The 22,435-nt window shown below is 39.1% G+C and overlaps 1 protein-coding gene across 7 annotated transcripts in view; it reads left to right on the forward strand.

Annotated features, from left to right (window-relative positions):
- ATRX (ATRX chromatin remodeler) overlaps positions 1-22,435 on the forward strand; it is a 305,789-nt gene that overhangs the window by 161,753 nt on the left and 121,601 nt on the right. For all 7 annotated transcript variants that reach the window (XM_032387887.1, XM_032387888.1, XM_032387891.1 and 4 more), the window contains 2 exons: positions 21,061-21,202; positions 22,286-22,395. In XM_032387887.1, coding sequence (XP_032243778.1) covers positions 21,061-21,202; positions 22,286-22,395 — 252 coding nt within the window. The remainder of the gene's footprint in view (positions 1-21,060; positions 21,203-22,285; positions 22,396-22,435) is intronic.

Here is a 22,435-nt window from a genome sequence, read left to right on the forward strand (position 1 = left end):
CAGTGGATACTTGGGTTTCTTCCACCTTTTGCCTGTTGTGAATAGTGCTGTTATAAACATGGGTGTACAGATATATCTCTTCAAGTTCCTGCTTTCCATTCCATTGCGTATATACACAGAAGTGGAATTGCTGAACATAACATAATTCTGGATGTAATTTTTTGAGGAATTGCCATACCACTTTCCACAACACCTGCACCATTCTATGTTGCCACCAGCAATATATACAGGTTTTAATTTCTCCGCATTTTCACTAACAATTTTCTTTTCTTTCTTTCTTTCCTTATTTCTTTTCTCTTATTTTCTGGGGTTTTTTTTGGGGGGGGATAATGGATGTGAAGTAATGTCTTACGGTTTTGATTTGCATTTTCTATATGACTAATGATGTTGAACATGTTTCTTCCACCTCCAGGGTGCAGTGGGGCGGGGCTTGCTGTAGCAGCTCCGTTTACCATTTGGTGGCACTGTTTAGCTCAGGTCATTATTGCTGGTGGGTGTGGAGTAAAATAGCTTCTTTCCCTTTTCTAATCTGAGGAGTGGGAAATTTACGCCCACCACTCTTCATGAAACCGTTATAGATGACCAAAGAGTCACCCCTTTTTGTCCCCACCTTCTTTCAGATTCCCACCTTCACTTTTTTCGTGACTGAGCTGTCAGCCTGCAAGGTGGTGCAGGACTCTCGTGTTTTATCTCAGACATAGCTGTGTTTCAAAACCTCACACTTCAAAGACCCGCAAAGACCCGTGTGTTCCCACGCTAGTCCTCTGTGGGAGGGTCTCTGCACTGTGGGTGGGGCCAGCTTGTCCCAGAAAACAGTTGTGCAGTGGTGCATGTGTTCTTTATATTTTCTGTATATTAATTCCTTATCATATATGTGATTTGCAAATATTTCTCCCATTTGTGGATTACCTTTAACTGTATTGATGTGTCCTTTGCACAAAAGTTATAAAATTTGATGAAGTCCAGTTTGTCTAATTTTCCTTTCATTGCTTGTGCTTTTGGTGTCATACTGAAGATATCATTGCCAAATCCTATGTTATGAAGATTTTTTCCTTTTGTCACATTGGACAATTATGTTAATGTGCTGTTGAAATTGGTTTGCCAGAATTTTTTGTGGATTTTTTAATCTGTATTCATATAGAATCTGTAGTTTTCTTATAGGTGATCAGTCTGGGTTTCAAATCAGGTTATTACTGGATTCATTGAGTGAATTGCAAAGTGTTCCCTCCTCTTCAGATTCCTTGAAGAATTTGAGAAGGATTGATACTATTTTTGAAATGTTTGGTAGAATTCATCAGGGAAACTATCTAGTCGTGTTCTTTGTTGGAAGTTTTGATTACTGATTCAGTGTTCTTATTAGTTTAGTGGTCTGTGCAGTTTTTCTTTTCCCTCATGAGTCTCCTCTGGTAGATTGTGTTTCTAGAAATTTTTCCATTTCATCTAGGTTATTTATTTTATTGCTGTACAATCATTCATGGTATTTTTCATAATTATTTTTTCCATAAAATTATGCTTGTAATGTCCCCACTTTTATTTCAGGTTATAGTAATTTCAGTCCACTCTTTTTGTCTTAGTCTAAGGTTTATGAATATTTTACTTTTTGAAGAACCAACTATTGATTATATTGATTTTCTTTTTTTCCTAGTGTCTGTTTTATTTATGTCTGTTCTAATCTTTATTATTTCCTACCATTCAATAGGTTAGGTTTAGTTTGCTCTTCTTTTTCTACTTCTTTAAGTAGAGTTCTTGATTTGTGATATTATTTTCTTTTAATGTATGTGTTTAGTGCCATTATTCCCCTTTTAGCACTGCTTTTGCTGAATTCCTTTAGTTTTAGCTTTCTGTGGTTTTGTTTTCCTTTTTCTGAAGGTTTTTTCTAATTTCTCCTGTGATTTCTTATTTGACCCATTGTTTTTTTTTAAGTGTGTCTTGGTTAATTTCCACATATTTGCATTTTTTCCAGTTTTCCTTCTGTTACTGATTTCCAGCTTCTTTCAATTTTGAGTAGAAAAGATACTTTTTATGATTTCCATCCTTTATAATTTTTAAGGCTTGTTGTGTGCCACAACATGTGGTTTCTACTTTAGAATGTTTCACATATACTTGTGAAAATTCGTATCCTGCTGTTGAGTGAATGTTACCTATATATCTGTTACGGTAAATTGTTTTATAGTGTTGTTCACGTTTTCTATTTTCTTATTGATCTTTTCTGGCTTCTTTTTTGCTTTATTGAAAGTTGGGTGTTGATGTCTCCAAACTGTTATTATAGAACTCCTTTTAATTCTGTCAATGTTTGTTTCATATATCTTGGGGCTCTGTTGTTGGTGCATTTATATTTATTAGTGTTATATCTTCTTGATTAATTGACTCTTTTATCAATGTACAATATCTTTTGCCAATATATTTTCTTGACTTAAGGTTCAATTATCTGCTGTGTAGTCACCCCTGCTTTTTTAGGTATGGTGTTCATGAAATATCTTTTGTCATTCTTTCATTTACAGCTTATTTGTGTCTTTTAATTTAAGTTGGGTCTTTTGTAGATAACCAGTATTTACATCATCTTTTAATCCTTTTTTTCAATCTATGCCTTTTTTAAATTTAATTTTATTATGTTATGTTAATCACCATACATTACATCATTAGTTTTTGATGTAGTCTTCCATGATTCTTTGTTTGCATATAACACCCAGTGCTCCATGCAGAACGTGCCCTCTTTAATACCCATCACCAGGCTAACCCATCCTCCCACCCCCCTCCCATCTAGAACCCCCAGTTTGTTTTTCAGAGTCCATAGTCTCTCATGGTTCATCTCCCCCTCCGATTTGCCCCCCTTCATTCTTCCCCTCCTGCTATCTTCTTCTTCTTCTTCTTCTTTTTTAAACATACAATGTATTATTTGCTTCAGAGGTACAGATCTGTGATTCAACAGTCTTGCACACTTCACAGCGCTCACCATAGCACATACCCTCCCCAGTGTCTATCATGTAGCCACACCATCCTTCCCATCCCTGACCACTCCAGCAAACCTCAGTTTGTTTCCTGAGATTAAGAATTCCTCATACCAGTGAGGTCATATGATACATGTCTTTCTCTGATTGACTTATTTCACTCAGCATAAGACCCTCCAGTTCCATCCACATTGTTGCAAATGGCAAGATCTCATTCCTTTTGATGGCTGCATAATATTCCATTGTATATATATACCAAATCTTCTGTATCCATTCATCTGTCGATGGACATCTTGGCTCTTTCCACAGTTTGGCTATTGTGGACATTGCTGCTATAAACATCGGGGTGCACGTACCCCTTCGGATCCCTACATTTTTGTATCTTTGGGGTAAATACCCAGTAGTGCAATTGCTGGATCGTATGGTAGCTCTATTTTCAACTTTTTGAAGAACCTCCTTACTGTTTTCCAGAGGGGCTGCACCTGCTTGCATTCCCACCAACAGTGTAGGAGGGTTCCCCTTTCTGTGCATCCCCGCCAACATCTGTCATTTCCTGACTTGTTAATTTCAGCCATTCTGACTGGTGTGAGGTGATATCTCATTGAGGTTTTGATTTGGATTTCCCTGATGCCGAGTGATGTTGAGCACTTTTTCATGTGTCTGTTGGCCGTTTGGATGTCTTCTTTGGAGAAATGTCTGTTCATGTCTTCTGCCCATTGCTTGATTGGATCATTTTTTCTTTGGGTGTTGAGTTTAAGAAGTTCTTAATAGATTTTGGATACTAGCCCTTTATCTCATATGTCATTTGCAAATATCTTCTCCATTCTGTCAGTTGTCTTTTGGTTTTGTTGACTGTTTCTTTTGCTGTGCAAAAGCTTTTTATCTTGATGAGATGCCAATAGTTCATTTTTGCCCTTCCCTTGTCTTTGGCGATGTTTCTAGGAAGAAGTTGCTGCGGCTGAGGTCGAAGAGGTTGCTACCTGTGTTCTCCTTTAGGATGTTGATGGACTCCTGTCTCACATTTAGGTCCTCCAACCATTTTGAGTCTATTTTTGTGAGTGGTGTAAGGAAATGGTCCAGTTTCATTCTTCTGCATGTGGCTGTCCAATTTTCGCAACACCATTTGTTGAAGGGACTGTCTTTTTTCCACTGGACATTCTTTCCTGCTTTCTCGAAGATTAATTGACCATAGAGTTGAGGGTCCATTTCTGGGCTCTGTTCTGTTCCATTGATCTATGTGTCTGTTTTTGTGCCAGTACCATACTGTATTGATGATGACAGCTTTGTAATAGAGCTTGAAGTCCAGCTTTGCTTTTCTTTTTCAACATTCCTCTGGCTATTCGAGGTCTTTTCTGGTTCCATACAAATTTTAGGGTTATTTGTTCCATTTCTTTGAAAAAAGTGGATAGTATTTTGATGGGGATTGCATTGAATGTGTAGATTGCTCTAGGTAGCATTGACATCTTCACAATATTTGTTCTTCCAATCCATGAGCATGGAACGTTTTTCCATTTCTTTGTGTCTTCCTCAATTTCTTTATGAGTATTTTATAATTTTCTGAGTACAGATCCTTTGCCTCTTTGGTTAGATTTATTCCTAGGTATCTTATGGTTTTGGGTATAATTGTAAATGGGATCGACTCCTTAATTCCTCTTTCTTCTGTCTTGTTGTTGGTGTATAGGAATGCCACTGATTTCTGTGCACTGATTTTATATCCTGCCACTTTACTGAATTCCTGTATGAGTTCTAGCAGTTTTGGGGGGGAGTCTTTTGGGTTTTCCACATGAAGTATCATATCCTCTGCAAAGAGTGAGAGTTTGACTTCTTCTTTGCCGATTCGGATGCTTTTTATTTCTTTTTGCTGTCTGATTGCTGTGGCTAGGACTTCTAATACTATGTTGAATAGCAGTGGTGATAGTGGACATCCCTGCCATGTTCCTGACCTTAGGCGGAAAGCTCTCAGTTTTTCCCCATTGAGAATGATATTCGCTGTGGGTTTTTCATAGATGGCTTTTATGACCTTGAGGTATGTACCCTGTATGCCTATATTCTGTAGAGTTTTGATCAAGAAAGGATGCTGTACTTTGTCAAATGCTCTTTCTGCATCTATTGAGAGGATCATATGGTTCTTGTTCTTTCTTTTATTAATGTATTGTATCACGTTGATTGATTTGCGGATGTTGGAAGGCAGCTATGCTCACCACTATACCACCAACGCTGATTTGTGGATGTTGAACCAACCATGCAGCCCAGGGATAAATCCCACTTGGTCATGGTGAATAATCCTTTTAATGGACTGTTGGATCCTATTGGCTAGTATTTTGGTGAGAATTTTTGCATCCGTGTTCATCAAGGATGTTGGTTTGTAATTCTTTTTGATGGGGTCTTTGGTTTGGGGATGAAGGTAATGGTGGCCTCATAAAACGAGCTTGAAATTTTCCTTCCATTTCTATTTATTGGAACATTTTCAGAAGAATAGGTATTAATTCTTCTTAATTGTTTGGTGAATTCCCCTGGGAAGCCATCTGGCCCTGGGCTTTTGTTTGTTGGGAGATTTTTGATTACTGCTTCAATTTCCTTAGTGGTTATAGGTCTGTTCAGGTTTTCTATTTCTTCCTGGTTCAGTTTTGGTAGTTGATACATCTCTAGGAATGCGTCCATTTCTTCCAGGTTATCTAATTTGCTGGCATATACTTGCTCATAATATGTTCTTATAATTGTTTGTATTTGTTCGGTGTTGGTTGTGATCTCTCCTCTTTCATTCATAAGTTTGTTGATTTGGGTCCTTTCTCTTTTCTTTTTGATAAGGCTGGCCAGGGCTTTATCAGTCTTGTTAATTCTTTCAAAGAACCAGCTCCTAGTTTCGGTTGTTCTACTGTTCTTTTGGTTTCTATTTCATTGATTTCTGCTCTGATCTTTCTTATTTCTCTTCTTCTGCTGGGTTTAGGCTTTATTTGCTGTTCTTTCTCCAGCTTCTTTAGGTGTAGGGTTGGGTTGTGTATTTGAGACCTTTCTTGTTTCTTGAGAAAGGGTTGTATTGCTACATACTTTCCTCTTAGGACTGCCTTTGCTGCATCCCAAAGATTTTGAACAGTTGTGTTTTCATTTTCATTTGTTTCCATGATTTTTTAAAATTCTTCTTTAATTTCCTGGTTGACCCATTCATTCTTTAGTAGTATGGTCTTTAGCCTCCACGTATTTGAGTTCTTTCTGAGTTTCCTCGTGTGACTGAGTTCTAGTTTCAAAGCATTGTGGTCTGAAAATATGCAGGGAATGATCTCAATCTTTTGGTACCAGTTGAGACCTGATTTGTGACCTAGGATTTGATCTATTCTGGAGAAAATTCCATGGGCACTAGAGAAGAATGTGTATTCTGTTGCTTTGGGATGGAATGTTCTGAATATATCTGTGAAGTCCATTTGGTCCAGTGTGTCATTTAAAGTCTTTATTTCCTTGTTGATCTTTTGCTTAGATGATCTGTCCATTTCAGTGAGGGGGGTGTTAAAGTCCCCCACTATTACTGTATTTTTGTCGATGTGTTTCTTTGATTTTGTTATTAATTGCCTTATGTATTTGGCTGCTCCCATGTTAGGGGCATAGATATTTACAATTGTTAGATCTTCTTGTTCGATAGACCCTTTAAGTACGATATAGTGTCCTTCCTCATCTCTTATTACAGTCTGTGGTTTAAAATCTAATTTGTGTGATATAAGGATTGCCACCCCAGCTTTCTTTTGGTGTCCATTAGCATGGTAAATGGTTTTCCACCCCCTCACTTTCAATCTGGGGGTGTCTTTGGGTCTAAAATGAGTCTTGTAGACAGCATATCATCGGGTCTTGTTTCTTTATCTGATCTGATAGCCTTTGTCTTTTGATTGGGGCATTTAGCCCATTTACATTCAGGGTAACTATTGAAAGATATGAATTCAGTGCCATTGTATTGCCTGTAAGGTGACTGTTACTGTATATTGTCTCTGTTCCTTTCTGGTGTATGTTGCTTTTAGGCTCTCTCTTTGCTTAGAGGACCCCTTTCAATATTTCTGGTAGGGCTGGTTTTGTGTTTGCAAATTCCTTTAGTTTTTGTTTGTCCTGGAAGCTTTTTATCTCTCCTTCTATTTTCAATGACAGTCTAGCTGGATATAGTATTCTTGGCTGCATATTTTTCTCATTTAGTGCTCTGACTATATCATGCCAGTCCTTTCTGGCCTGCCAGGTCTCTGTGGATAGGTCTGTCGCCAATATAATGTTTCTACCATTGTAGGTTCCATATCCTTTCTCCCGAGCTGCTTTCAGGATTTTCTCTTTGTCTCTGAGACTCATAAGTTTTACTATTAGATGTCGGGGTGTTGACCTATTTTTATTGATTTTGAGGGGGGTTCTCTGTGCTTCCTAGAGTTTGATGCGTGTTTCCTTCCCCAAATTAGGGAAGTTCTCTGCTATAATTTGCTCCAATATACCTTCTGCCCCTCTCTCTCTTTCTTCTTCTTCTGGGCTCCCAATTATTCTAATGTTGTTTTGTCTTATGGTATCACTTATCTCTCGAATTCTGCCCTCTTGATCCAGTAGTTGTTTTATCTCTCTTTTTCTCAGCTTCTTTTTTCTCCATCATTTGATTTTCTATATCACTAATTCTCTCTTGTGCCTCATTTGTTGTAGCAGTTATAGCCTCTAGTTCTGATTGCACCTCATTAATAGCCTTTTTGATTTCGACTTGGTTAGATTTTAGTTCTTTTATTTCTCCAGAAAGGGTTTCTCTAATATCTTCTGTGCTTTTTTCAAGCCCAGCTATTATGTTTATAATTGTCATTCTGAACTCTAGTTCCGACATCTTACTAATGTCCGTATTGATTAGGTCCCTGGTAGTCGGTACTGCCTCTTTTTCTTTTTTTTTGAGGTGAGTTTTTCCTTCTTGTCATTTTGTCCACAGGAGAATAGGTGAATGAGAGAACACAATGCTAACAGGGTAAGATCGACCCCAGAAAAATATACACTAAACAAATCATAAGAGACCTGAAACCGGGGGAAAAGAAAGAGAAAGAAAGAAAAGAGGAAAAAAAAGAATATGATCAGATCTATTCAGGCTGGTGAATACATTAGTGCCACACACTAGAATTTGGGTGTATTTTGGTCTGTTTGAAGAAACTGCCTCCCAAAATTTTAAAGAAAGAAAACTTACATATGTACAAAAATAAGGGTAAATGCGATGGGATGGAATATGAATGTAAAGATGAAAAGTATAAAAGATTTTATTAAAGGAATTGATAAGAACTTGGTTGAAAAAAGAAAGAAGAGAAATTTAAAACACAAAAAAGGGAGAGAATGTGATCAAGCAGGAGACTAGAACAAAGCCATACACTAGAGATTTAGGGTATATTTTGGTCTGTTAGAAGAAAGTATATCCCAAAATGTGAAAGAGAGAACAGCTTATATATATACCAAAAATAAGGTTAACTACAATGAAGTGATAGAATATCAGTGTAAAACTGAAAAATAAAAAAGATTTTTTAAAAAGGGATTGATAAGATGTTGGTTGAAAAAGGGAAAAAGAAAAATTCCAAAAAAGAAAAAGAAAAAAATAAGAAAATTAAAAAAATTAACTTTGAAAGACTATAGAATCATGGGAGAAAAAGCCATGAATTCTATGTGCAGTATTCCCTTAGTGGTGGAGTTCTCTTTTCATTGATAGGTAAACTTGGTCGTGGCTGGCTGTTCTTGCTGATCTGGGGGAGGGGCCTGTCGCCATGGTTCTCAGATGCCTTTGCCGGAGGCAGAATTGCACCGCCCTTGCTGGGGGCTGGGCTAAGTCATCTGCTCGGGTTTGTTCTTGGGAGCTTTTGTTCCCTGCAAGCTTTCCGTACAGCTTTTTAGGATGACAGTGAAAATGGCAGCCTCCCATTCTCCGTCCCAGAGGAGCCGGGAACTCGGGGCCCCACTCCTCAGTGTGCCCCCAGAGAAAAGCATTCAATCACTCCTGTATCTCCGGTCTCAGGCCGCACTCCGTGCTCCCCCGGCCTGTGACTCACTGTGAATGGGCGTTTCTATCTCTGGCACTCGAGCCCGTGTGGAGTCTCCAAACCCAGCAGATTCCTGTGGTGTGCTCCTGTGCCGCTCCTCCCTGGGGAGGAAGGGGAGTCTCCCTGGATCTGCCACTTGTTGGGTCCCTGCTGGAAGATTAGTGGCCCGACTGTGCCACGGATCACAGTTTACAGCATCCCTAAGCTGAGCGCCCACTCCTCAGCTCTGTCTGTGCAGCCAGCTTCCCTGATCCAATATCTGGGAGCTTTGCCATACTCAGGCACCCCTGGTCTTTCTGTGACCCCAAGGGTCCTGAGACCACACTGTCTCAGCGAGGGTTCCACCCTCAGCTTAGCCACTGTAGCGACGTCCCTCAGCGGAGCCGACTTTTAAAAGTTCCGATTTTGTGCTCCACTGCTCTGTCACTTGATAGTAGTGGCTGACGGAGGCTCCCTCCCCTGCGCCGTCTATCTTCCCGAATATCGTCTCGGATTCACTTCTTCGCACATCCCACCTTCCATAAAGGGGTCGCTTTTCTGTTCAGAGAGTTGCTGCTATTCTTTTCTTCGGTCTCCTGTTGAGTTCATAGATGTTCAGAATGGTTTGATCCCTATCTACCTGAATTCCTGGGACCAGACGAAATTTAGGTCTCCTAGTCCTCCGCTATCTTGCTCCTCCCTCTCAGTCTATGCCTTTTAATTGAGGGTTTAATCCATTTGTGTTTTAAGTAAGTACTGATGAGTAAGAATTTACTTTTGCCATTTTGATACTTTTTGTTTGTCTTACTGCTTTTTTTCATCATTTTCTCCATTGCTGCCTTTTTTTTTTTTAAGTTTTTATTTATTTATTTGACAGAGAGAGACAGTGAGAGAGGGAACACAAGCGTGGGAGGAGCCTGATATGGGGCTCAATCCCAGGACCTGAGCCGAAGGCAGACACCTAACAACTGAGCCACCCAGGCCCCTCTGCTTCTTTTTTTGTTTAGTTGACTTTTTTGAACCAGGACACATTTTAATTCCCATCTCAGTTTTGTGCATAATCATTAGATATTTTCTTTGTCGTTATAATGGTATAAAATATAACATCCTAATGTTATAATGATGTAGTTTGATTTGATACGAACTTAATTCAATCATATACAAAACTGTAGGTTTCTTTTTTTTTTTTTAATTTTATTATGTTATGTTAGTCACCATACAATACATCATTAGTTTTTGATGTAGTAATCCACGATCCATTGTTTTCGTATAACACCCAGTGCTCCATGCAGTATGTGCCCTCCTTAATACCCATCACCGGGCTAACCAATCCCCCCTCCCCCCTCCCCTCTAAAACCCTGTTTGTTTCTCAGGTCCATAGTCTCTCATGGTTCATCTCTCCCTCCAATTCCCCCTGCCCATTTTCCCTTCCTTCTCCGAATGTCCTCCATGTTATTCCTTATGTTCCACAAATAAGTGAAACCATATGATAATTGACTTTCTCTGCTTGACTTATTTCACTTAGCATAATCTCCTCCAGTCCCATCCATGTTGATGTAAAAGTTGGGTATTCATCTTTTCTGATGGCTGAGTAATATTCCATTGTATATATGGACCACATCTTCTTTATCCATTCATCTGTTGAAGGGCATCTCGGCTCTTTCCACAGTTTGGCTATTGCAGACATTGTTGTTATGAACATTGGGGTGCATATGGCCCTTCTTTTCACTACATCTGTGTCTTTGGGGTCAATACCCAGGAGTGCAATTGCTGGGTCATAGGGTAGCTCTATTTTTAAATGTTTGAGGAACCTCCACACTGTTTTCCAAAGTGGCTGTACCAACTTGCATTCCCACCAGCAGTGTAAGAGGTTCCCCTTTCTCCACAACCTCTCCAACATTTGTTGTTTCTTTCCCTGTCCACTTTTGCCATTCTAACTGGTGTAAGGTGGTATCTCAGTGTGGTTTTGATTTGGATTTCCCTGATGGCTAATGATGATGAACATTTTTTCATGTGTCTGTTAGCCATTTGTATGTCTTCTTTGGGGAAGTGTCTGTTCATCTCTTCTGCCCACTTTTTGACTTGATTATTTGTTTTTTGGGTGTTGAGTTTGAGAAGTTCTTTATAGATTTTGGATACCAGCCCTTTATCTGTAGTGTCATTACAAATATCTTCTCCCATTCTGTGGGATGCCTCTTTGTTTTGTTGACTGTTTCCTTTGCTGTGCAGAAGCTTTTTATCTTGATGAAGTCCCAAAAGTTCATTTCTGCTTTTGTTTCACTAGCTTTTGGAGATGTATCTTGAAAGAAGTTGCTGTGGCCGATGTCAAAGAGGTTACTGCCTATGTTCTCCTCTAGGATTTTGATGGCTTCCTGTCTCACATTGAGGTCTTTGATCCACTTTGAGTTTATCTTTGTGAATGGTGTTAGAAAATGGTCGAGTTTCATTCTTCTGCATGTGGCTGTCCAATTTTCCCAGTACCATTTATTGAAGAGACTGTCTTTTTGCCATTGCATGTTTTTTCATGCTTTGTCAAAGATTATTTGACCATAGAGTTGAGGGTCCATATCTGGGTTCTCTGTTCTGTTCCATTGGTCTGTATGTCTGTTTCTGTGCCAGTGCCATGCTGTCTTGGTGATCACAGCTTTGTAATATAGCTTGAAATCAGGCAACGTGATGCCCCCAGCTTTGTTTTTCTTTTTCAACATCTCCTTGGCGATTCGGGGTCTTTTCTGATTCCATGCAAATTTTAGGATTGTTTGTTCCAGCACTTTGAAAAATGTCATTGGAATTTTGATCGGGATGGCATTGAAGGTATAGATTGCTCTGGGTAGCATAGACATTTTAACAATGTTTATTCTTCTGATCCATGAGCATGGAATATTTTTCCATCTTTTTGTGTCTTCTTCAATTTCTTTCATGAGTGTTCTGTAGTTCCTAGAGTATAGATCCTTTACCTCTTTGGTTAGGTTTATTCCAAGGTATCTTACGGTTTTTGGTGCTATTGTAAATAGAATCGTTTCTCTAATTTCTCTTTCTACAGTTGCGTTGTTAGTGTATAAGAAAGCAGCTGATTGCTGTGCATTGATTTTGTATCCTGCCACGTTACTGAATTGCTAGATGAGTTCTAGTAATTTGGGGATGGAGTCTTTTGGGTTTTCCACATAAAGTGTCATGTTGTCTGCGAAAAGAGAGAGTTTGACTTGTTCTTTGCCAATTTGAATACCTTTTATTTCTTTTTGTTGTCTGATTGCTGTTGCTAGAACTTCTAGTACTATGTTGAACAACAGTGGTGAGAGTGGGCACCCTTGACGTGTTCCTGATCTTAAGGGAAAGGCTCTCAGCTTTTCTCCATTGAGGATGATATTTGCTGTGGGTTTTTCATAGATGGATTTTATGAGCTTGAGGAATGTTCCCTCTATCCCTATACTCTGGAGAGTTTGAATCAGGAAAGGATGTTGTATTTTGTCAAATGCTTTTTCTGCATCAATTGAGAGGACCCTATGGTACTTCTCCCTCCTCTTATTAATGTGTTCTATCACATTGATTGATTTGCGAATGTTGGACCACCCTTGCATCCCGGGGATAAATCCCACTTGGTTGTGGTGGATGATCCTTTTACTGTATTGTTGGATCCTATTAGCTAGGAGTTTGATGAGGATTTTGGAATCCATATTCATCAGGGATATCGGTCTGAAATTCTCCTTTTTGATGGGGTCTTTGCGTGGTTTGGGGATTAAGTTAATGCTGGCCTCATAGAATGAGTTTGGAAGTTTTCCTTCTGTTTCTATTTTTTGAAACAGCTTCAGGAGAATAGGTATTATTTCTTCTTTGAATGTTTGGTTGCATTCCCCAGGGAATCCATCATGCCATGGACTCTTGTTTTTTGGGAGGTTTTTGATCACTGTTTCAATCTCGTTACTGGTTATTGGCCTATTCAGGTTGTCAGTTTCTTCCTGTTTCAGTCTTTGCAGCTTATAGGTTTCCAGGAAGGCCCCCATTTCATCCAGATTGCTCAGTTTATTGGCATAGAGTTGTTGATAATAATTTCTAATAATTATTTCTATTTCCTTGGTGTTAGTCGTGATCTCTCCCCTTTCATTCATCATTTTATTAATTTGGGTCCTTTCTCTTTTCTTTTGGATAAATCTGGCCAGTGGTTTATCAATCTTATTAATTCTTTCAAAGAACCAAGTTCTAGTTTCATTGATCTGATCTACTGTGTTTCTGGTTTCTAATTCATTGATTTCTGCTCTTATTTTAATTATTTTTCTTCTAATGCATGGCTTAGGCATCGTTTGTTGCTTTTTCTCTAGTTCTTTAAGGTGTAGAGTTAGTTGGTGAATTTGGGATTTTTCTATTTCTTTGAGAGAGGCTTGGATGGCTATGTATTTCTCCCTTAGGACCGCCTTTGCAGTGTCCCATAGGTTTTGGACCGATGTGTTTTCGTTCTCATTGAGTTCCATGAATTGTTTAAGTTCTTCTTTGATTTCTTGGTTGACCCAAACATTCTTGAGCAGAGTGGTCTTTAGCTTCCAAGTGTTTGAATTTCTGCCAAATTTTTTCTTGTGATTGAGTTCCAGTTTTAGAGCATTGTGGTCTGAGAATATGCAGGGAATAATCTCAATCTTTTGGTATCGGTTGAGACGTGATTTGTGACCCAGTATGTGGTCTATTCTGGAGAAAGTTCCATGTGTGCTCGAGAAGAATGAGTATTCTGTTGTTTTAGGGTGGAATGTTCTGTAAATATCTATGAGGTCTGTCTGGTCCAGTGTATCCTTCAAAGGTCTTGTTTCCTTGTTGATTTTCTGCTTAGATGATCTGTCCATTGCTGAGAGTCTAGTATTGAGGTCTCCTACAATTAATGTATTGTTATCAATATGACTCTTTATTTTGGTTAACAGTTAGTTGGCTTATGTAGATGGCTGCTCCCATGTTGGGGGCATAGATATTTACAATTGTTAGATCTTCTTGTTGGATAGACCCTTTAAGAATGATATAGTGTCCTTCTGTGTCTCTAATTACAGACTTTAGTTTAAAATCCAAGTTGTCTGATATAAAATTGCTACCCCAACTTTCTTTTGAGGTCCGCTGGCATGGAAGATTTATCTCCATCCCTTCACTTTCAGTCTGGATGTATCTTTAGGTTCCAAATGAGTCTCTTGTAGACAGCATATGGATGGGTCCTGTCTTTGTATCCAATCTGCAACCCTGTGCCGTTTTATGGGAGCGTTTAGGCCATTCACGTTGAGAGTGATTATTGAATGATGTGAATTAATTAGCATCATGTTGCCTGTGAAGACGTTGTTTTTATAGATTGTCCCTGTAAATTTCTGTTGTATATCACTCTTGGGGTCTTTCTCCTTTTATAGAACCCCCCCTTTAATATTTCTTGTAGGGCCGGCTTAGTGGTCACATATTCTTTCAACTTCTGCCGGTCGTGGAAGCTCTGCATCTCTCTATCCATTCTAAATGAAAGCCTTGCCGGATAAAGTATTCTTGGCTGCATGGTCTTCTCGTTTAGTACCCTGAATATGTCTTGCCAGGCCTTTCTGGCTTGCCAGGTCTCTGTGGATAGGTCTGACATTATTCTGATGTTCCTCCCCCTGTACGTAAGGAATCTCTTCCCCCTAACTGACCTTAAGATGGTTTCCTTGTTTCTAAGATTTGCGAGTTTTACTATTACATGCCGGGGTGTTGGCCTGTTTTCCTTGATCTTGGGAGGGGTCCTCCCTGCCTCTAGGACTCGAATGTTTGTTTCTTTCCGCAGATTAGGGAAGTTCTCAGCTAAGATTTGCTCAAATACATCTTCTAGTTCTCTCTCCCTCTCCACTTCCTCCGGGATTCCAATTATTCTAACATTGGAACGCTTCATGGTGTCACTTATTTCTCTGATTCTATTTTCATGGATTCTGAGTTGTTTTTCCCTGTCCTCCTCTTTTCCCTTTTTATCTATTATATTGTCTTGTAGGTCGCTTATTCTCTCTTCTGCCTCACTTACCCAGCTGTTAGATTATCTAGATTGGATTGGATCTCATTGATAGTATTTTTAAGTTCTGCCAATTCACCTTTTATTTCTGCCCTTAGAGACTCTATGTTGCCATTCATTGATTTCTCCATTCTAGCCATTGTCTTCACAATTGCTAGCCTGAATTCCATCTCCAACATTTTGGTTCTATCTGCATCCATTTGTAAATCTGCAGCATAAGTCATAATCTCTGAATCTTTTCTGTTTTGGGGGCTCCTCCTCCTAATCATTCTGTTGATGGGTGGTTGAGGGAATGTATATAGTCCAAATTATTGACCAGAACCCAAGCAAGATGCACCTGTTTTCTTGGGACCTTAGGGTTGCTGGCCTCTTGTTTTCCCAGCCTGTCATCTGCGGGAGGGGCCTGCCGCACTGTTACTCAGGCAACCCTGTTTGGGCGGAGTTGCTCTGCGCCCTTGTGGCGGCGGATGGGCTCAGTGGGAACCAGTTTTTTGGAGCTTTTGTTCTCTGGTGCCTTTCCCTGGCGGCTTTCCGCGTCTCTTTCATGAGTCAGAGCAGAAGAGACCATTTCTAACCCTCTGCCTCAGAGCAGAGAGACCGCAGTCTGTTCTTCAGTGAACTCTCCAGGCCACAGTGTCTCTGTTTCTGTCCGTGCTGCTATAAACTGCAGCGTCCTGTGTTGTGTGCCCCTCCGCTGCGCTCCCAGTCCTGCCTCCAGGTCGGGGCACGTCTCTGTCCTTTGTGCTTCTAAAACTGCCAGTTGCTCCCAGTTCGCGCGCGCGCGCGCACCTCTGCCACTTGGGGTTTCCATCCCGGGGGTTGTAGTTCACTGGCGTGACCCCGGTGCACCGGGTTTCCTTCTCAGAGGCTGCAGTTCATGTGCGCGCGACTGTCCCTCCGGGTTTCTGTCTGCGGGGCTGCAGTTCGCGTGCGCGCGACCCCGCCGGTCTGGTTTTCCACCCCGGGGGCTGCCCTAAAGTCCTTTCCCGACTCTACCGGTCTGCGAGTCTGTGCCCCGTCCGCAGCGGGCGAGGCTCTCACTCACCAGCGGTGTGGGATCACCACGGCCAGGCATCCTCCCGCTGTCGTTTATCCTCCGATATCTGCCCACCGAATCACGGCTCTCCGCTTCGTACCTCAAAAGCAACCGCCTGCGATATTCTGTTTGTAGAGATCCAGATCTTCTTACATTTCAGGCTGGTTTCGTGGGTGTTCAGAGTGGTCTGGTAGATATCCCCCTCAATTTCAGGGACCAGCTGAAATAGGGTCCCCTACTCCTCCGCCATCTTCCCGCCCCTGCCCCCCCGTAATCTATGTTTTATATGCTGGGATGCCAGAGTTTTTGTTGAAAGCCAAAACTGTAGGTTTCTAAAGCTTCATTCCCCCTGTGTATTATTCAAGTCAGAAATTACATTTCTATACCCTTTTTGCCCAATAACATATATTTTTCGTTACATTTTAAATGCTTTTGTCTTTTAAAAGCATAGAGAGCAAACCTAGAGTTACAAACCAAAATTATAATAATAGTGGGTTTTATATTTGCCCCGTATATATCTTTTCAATAGGTATTTATTTATTCATACATCTTTGAGTTACTGTATAGCATCCTTTCATTTTATCCTGAACACCTTCCTTTAGCATTTCTTTTCTAGTTGTAATGAACTCCCTCAGTTTAGGAATGTTTCAATTTCTCCTTCTTTTTTGAAGGATATTTTGTTTGCTATGAAGTTCTCAGCTGACAGTTATTTTATTTGAACACTTTAAAATATATTATCCGGGTGCTTGTGTGGCACAGTCGGTTAAACATCTGACTCTTGGTTTCGGGTCAGGTCATCATCTCTGGGTCTTGAAATCAAGTCCCATATTGGTCTCCATGCTCTACATGCAGTTTGTTTAAGACTTTCCCTCCCTCTGTTCCTCCTCCTTGTACTTGCTCACTCTCACTCTAAAATAAATAAGTAAAAAATAAAAATAAATAAGTAAAAATAAAATAAATAAATAAGTAAACCTTAAAAAACTATTACAACACTACCGTCTGGCCTCTGATAATGTTATTGATGATCCCTGTATCTGACAGGTTCTCTCTAGCTATTTTCAAGATTCTCTTTGTCTTTGGCTTTCAAAGCTTTGATTATAATGTGCTGAGTCTGGGTCTCTTTTAGTTTATCTCAGTTCTGATTTGTTGCATTCCTTGGATTTGTAGGTTCTGGTCATTACTCACTTTTGTGGAGTTTTGGGCCAGTGTTTCCTCAAATAATCTTTCAGCCCCTTTTTCATTGTCGTCTTTGACTCTCATAATGTATATGTTGGTGCACTTGATCGTGTCCCACAAGTCCCTTAGTCTTTCATTTTTCTTTATTCTTTTTTCTTTCTGCTCCGTAGGTTTGTAATTTCAGTTGTCACCTTCATGTTTGTTAATTATTCTGTATGCTTATACTATTGTTAAATCCCTTTTGTATTTTTATTTGTTTTTTTATTTAAGTATAGTTAACACACAGTATTTTAGTTATTTCAGGTGTACAGTGTAGTGATTCAACAACTTTACATTATAATATGCCCAACATCACTGATCATCAGGAAAATGTACGTCAAAGCTACATTGAAATACCACCTCACACCTGTCAGAATGGCTAAAATGAAAACCCCAAGAAACAAAGTGTTGGCAAGGCTGTGGAGAAAATGAACCCCCTTGCACTGTTGGTGGGAATGGAAATTGGTGAAGCCATTTTGGGAAACAGTATGGAAGTTCCTCAAAAAATTAAAAATAGTACTACCCTATGATCCAGGAATCACACTACTGGGTATTGACCCCCAAAATATAAAAGCACTAATTCAGAGGGATACATGCACCACTGTGTTTGTTGCAGCATTATTTGCAGTAGCCAAACTATGGAAGCAGCTCAAGTGTCTATCGATACATGAATGGATAAGAAAAAGTGTTACATATACGCATGGAATATTATTTAGCCATAAAAAGAATGAAATCTTGCCATTTGCAACGACGTGGCTAGAGATAGAGAGTATAATGCTGATCAAAATAAGTCAGCTAGAGAAAGACAAATACCATATGATCTCACTCCTTTGTCCAAATTTAAGGAACAAATAAGTAAAGGAAAAAAAGAGAGACAAACCAAGAAACAAGACTCTTAATTATAGAGAACAAACTGATGGTTTCCAGAGGGGAGGTGGGCAGGGGTGTGGGGGAAATACGGGACGAGGAATAAAGAGTACACTTATGATGGTGAAAAAAAAATGAAATGATAAAAAAGGTAAATTATCTCCTCCTACATTTAGGATGAAGATTCACTAATTCTCAATCCAAAGACAGTACTTAATAAAAAAAAATATCATGCAAATCACTAATGAACATATGGTTCCAAAGTCTTAATTACAGCGATGTATATTATTTTTCTAGTGATGTGTTAGAATATTATCAAAAACAGCCTCTTAAGACAATATTATTATGTCACAGTCCTATAAGTCAGGAATTTCAGAGTGGCTTAACTGAGTATGGCTCTACTGGGTTACCTGCTCAGTGTCTCACTGAGTAGACATTAAGGTTTTAGCCAGGGCTCAGATTTTCATATAAGACTTTCTGTCCTTTTTAATCTCTCTTTTGGTCAGAATTCAGTTTTTTGTTTTTTGTTTTTTTGTTTTTTTTTTAAAGATTTTATTTATTTATTTGACAGAGAGAGACACAGTGAGAGAGGGAACACAAGCAGGGGGAGTGGGAGAGGGAGAAGCAGGCTTCCCGCAGAGCAGGGAGCCCGATGCGGGGCTCGATCCCAGGACCCTGGGATCATGACCTGAGCTGAAGGCAGACGCTTAACGACTGAGCCACCCAGGCGCCCCTGAATTCAGTTTTTTGTAGTTGTAGCACTGAGATCCTTAGCTCCTAGACATTTCTCTGCAACATGGCTGGCTTCAAGACTAGTAAAAGAACATTTCTTACACTTTTGAAGGGCTCATTTTGATTAGGTCTGGCCCACCTAGGAGAATCCTCTTTTTGATTAAGTCAAACCCATCATAATTACAGATCTCAGCCACCCTCAACGGCTTCGGACTGTACAGGATATTTACACCAGAGGATGGGATCTTAGGGACCATTTTTATGATTCTGCCTGCTACATCTTGCAAAAAGGACAAGACATCCAGGAAATTTTCCATTTTGATTAATGGATTTGCCCCATTAATATGAAGCTTGTACACATCCAAGCTAGCATACAATAAAAATTTAGTGAATATTTAGTCTATGTCAGTTACTTTGCATGCATTGTCTTATTTAATCTCCACAACAACCCCATGAAGGCTCTTTATAATCCTTCCCAGTTTGTAGGTGAAAAAACTGAAGCTAGGAGGGTTTAAGTAACTTGTTAAAATGGAGTTTGGATCTAAATGGCCCATGGTATTTATACTCCACCATGGTGTCACCTAGTATTAATCTTGATTTGTCTATCATTTACACTTCTATGTAAGTGCAGTATCTACTCAGGTAATTTATCACAGATTTGTGACTCATAATTTTTTTACATTCAGTAATGATAATGTAGGGGCGCCTGGGTGGCTCAGTCATTAAGCGTCTGCCTTCGGCTCAGGTCATGATCCCAGGGTCCTGGGATCGAGCCCCGCATCAGGCTCTCTGCTCTGCGGGAAGCCTGCTTCTCCCTCTCCCACTCCCCCTGCTTGTGTTCCCTCTTTCGCTGTGTTCCTCTCTGTCAAATAAATAAAATCTTAAAATAAATAAATTAAAAAAATAATGATAATGTAGTTACAGTTTAAAAAAGAGAGTATCCTTTTAAAGAGACATTTAAAAACATTTACAGATGAAATTCCGTGCTTTCTCACGTTTGCTTCAAAATCATTTGTGGGATCTTTGGAGTTGGAGAATGAGTAGGAGGCTGTCGGTGAAAAAAAAACTGACCAGAAGTTGATAATATTTGAAGCTGGATAATGGGGAACTGGGTTTATTGTGCTATTCTATTTTTTTTTTACATTTGAAAATTTCTATGGTGAATATTAAGTAATCCATAGTTACAGTTCTAAATAAGAAAGTACTGGGTAAATGTATTCCTTAAATATCATGATGTCTGTATTTTTAAAATCGTGAATCTTATAAAAAACAAAATCATGAATCTTTATTGGTTTTCATGGAATCATAAAAGTGTTTGTTTATACAAGCATTTCCTTTATTAAAGTAATACTGTGTAGTGGTTAAGAGCAAGGACTCTAGTGTCTGACCCTCTGGGTATCTTAGTGCTGTAATACTTAAGAGTTGTATGACTTTGTGTAAGTTATTTAACTTCTGTGTCCTTCACTTCTTTTTATTTGTAAAATGGGAATATTTGTACCTACCTTATGCAGTTCTTGGGTGTAGTATGTAATGGATAGATACTGGGATAAGACAGCAAAAAATGCACACACATACATGTATTCATTTGTATATATAAGTTTTTTCTTAAATAGGAAACTTGAGATAATTGTTTCCCTTTTGCATTAGAGGATATTTTATGTTTTTGTAATGTTTTTTGAGCCCGTGGTTCTCAAACCAATGTTTCTAAAAGGTTTTCCCTTTCACAACACATATTTATGCTGTTTTGCAGTGGGAGTCGTTTGGCATTTTGGGTGGAACAGTTCTTGTTTGGGACTTTTACGTTATTGAACATCTGTATTTACTTTCCCCTCTGCCTACATTAAATACCAGTCCTGACCAGTCTTTGTGACAACCTTAAGTGCCTTTGCACATTTTCAGATGTCTTCTAGAAAAATAGAACCATCCTTGTTTGGGAGCCATGGGTCTATTAAAATTTGTAGGGTGCTATTATAGTTTATTTTAGAGCACTGGTTTTCTCACAGCTCTGCCTGTCATGTGTGTTGACATATATTGGGTGAGAACTGATGAGCTTAATTACTGATATTTCCATAGTGGTTCAAAGTCTTGTACAAGTATTAATTTTGGAAAACATGTGTTAACCTGTGATCTGTCCTGATCTTAATTGAACCAAAATATTGGATGTGTGGTGTGTAAGTCGATGGATTTATATTTTGGAAAATTTCCCTTAGTAATACTAATACTCCACCATTGCTTGAAAGATTGCTATGAGTTAGCTAACTGTAATTCCCTTTCTTGTAGGTGATAGAAATTGAAGATGCTTCACCCACCAAATGTCCAATAACAACCAAGTTGGTTTTAGATGAAGATGAAGAAACCAAAGAACCTTTAGTGCAGGTTCATAGAAATATGGTTATCAAATTGAAACCACATCAAGTAGATGGTAAGAAACAATTATATGATTAAAGCATTTTTTTTTTTTAAGTAGGCTCCTTGCCCAGCATGGAGCTCAATGTGGGGCTTGAACTCGTGACCCTGAGATCAAGACCAGAGCCTAAATCAAGAGTCGGATGCCTAACCAACTGAGCCAGGTGCCCCATGATTAAAGCATTTTTAATTACATTGTACCAATATTTGGTGTCTCCTGTGTGCCTCGCATTCTGCTAAGCACTAGAGGCACATTGGTGAGGAAAACAAATGTGAACCCAGCCCCCTACGGAGCTCATAAATAAATGAGGAGAAACAATTGAATGATTGCCAAAAAAAAATAATTGTTATAGGAGGGGAAATAAGTGCCACATATAAATGGGTATATATAGCAAGTGGGTTTCATATAGTCTGCAATGGTTGGGTTAAGGGCAGCTGCAGGGTAGGGAGAGATACCACTGTTAGCTAAAAGCCTTCTTTAGGAAATGCTATTTCAACATTTTTTCAGGTATGTTTGTTAATAATATTCTGACATTGGTATTTTGAAAGATACCAAATTATCTGTGTTCTCTGTTTTGTTAAAGTGGAAACAGTAAGTCAGTTTTGAGTGTGTATGTGAATGAATTCATAAGGGAAGTTCTACAATTCTGCTCCTTGGGTAGTGAGCCCCCTTTCTTGTTTAGTCTTTACTATTGAATAAAAGGAGAAATAATAAATTATCTCCTGGGTAGTTTTCCTAATCAACTCAATAAACCTTAAAGAATATGTGATAGGAATCTATAAATTAGATAAAATTTTAGATAACATTTCTATATTAGAGTATTCATATGTTTCTTCAGATTGTCCCAGGGAATGAAGGTTTGCTGTGCTAGAATAGATGAATGAAGGAAAGTCGCCCTGTTGTATGCTTCAGTTTACTATCTTTTTTTTTTCTAATTAACCTTATTGAGGGTGGGGGCATTTCATATATAATTATGAGATTCTTTATCTCATTTTAAAATTCTGTTTCTTAGAAGTTTTAGTTGTTTTTGATGTGTGTATGAAGGAAGATTTTTAACTTGGATCTTTAAATTTAATTTAATGAAGCTATCATTTTTAGGTGTTCAGTTTATGTGGGATTGCTGCTGTGAATCTGTAAAAAAAACAAAGAAATCTCCAGGTTCAGGATGCATTCTAGCACACTGCATGGGCCTTGGTAAGACTTTACAGGTAAGAACATGAAGGTATCCTGTTCTTGTGCATTCATGAT

This window comes from Phoca vitulina, unplaced genomic scaffold, assembly GCF_004348235.1.
Source record: "Phoca vitulina isolate PV1807 unplaced genomic scaffold, GSC_HSeal_1.0 scaffold51, whole genome shotgun sequence".
Taxonomy (NCBI): Eukaryota; Metazoa; Chordata; class Mammalia; order Carnivora; family Phocidae; genus Phoca; species Phoca vitulina.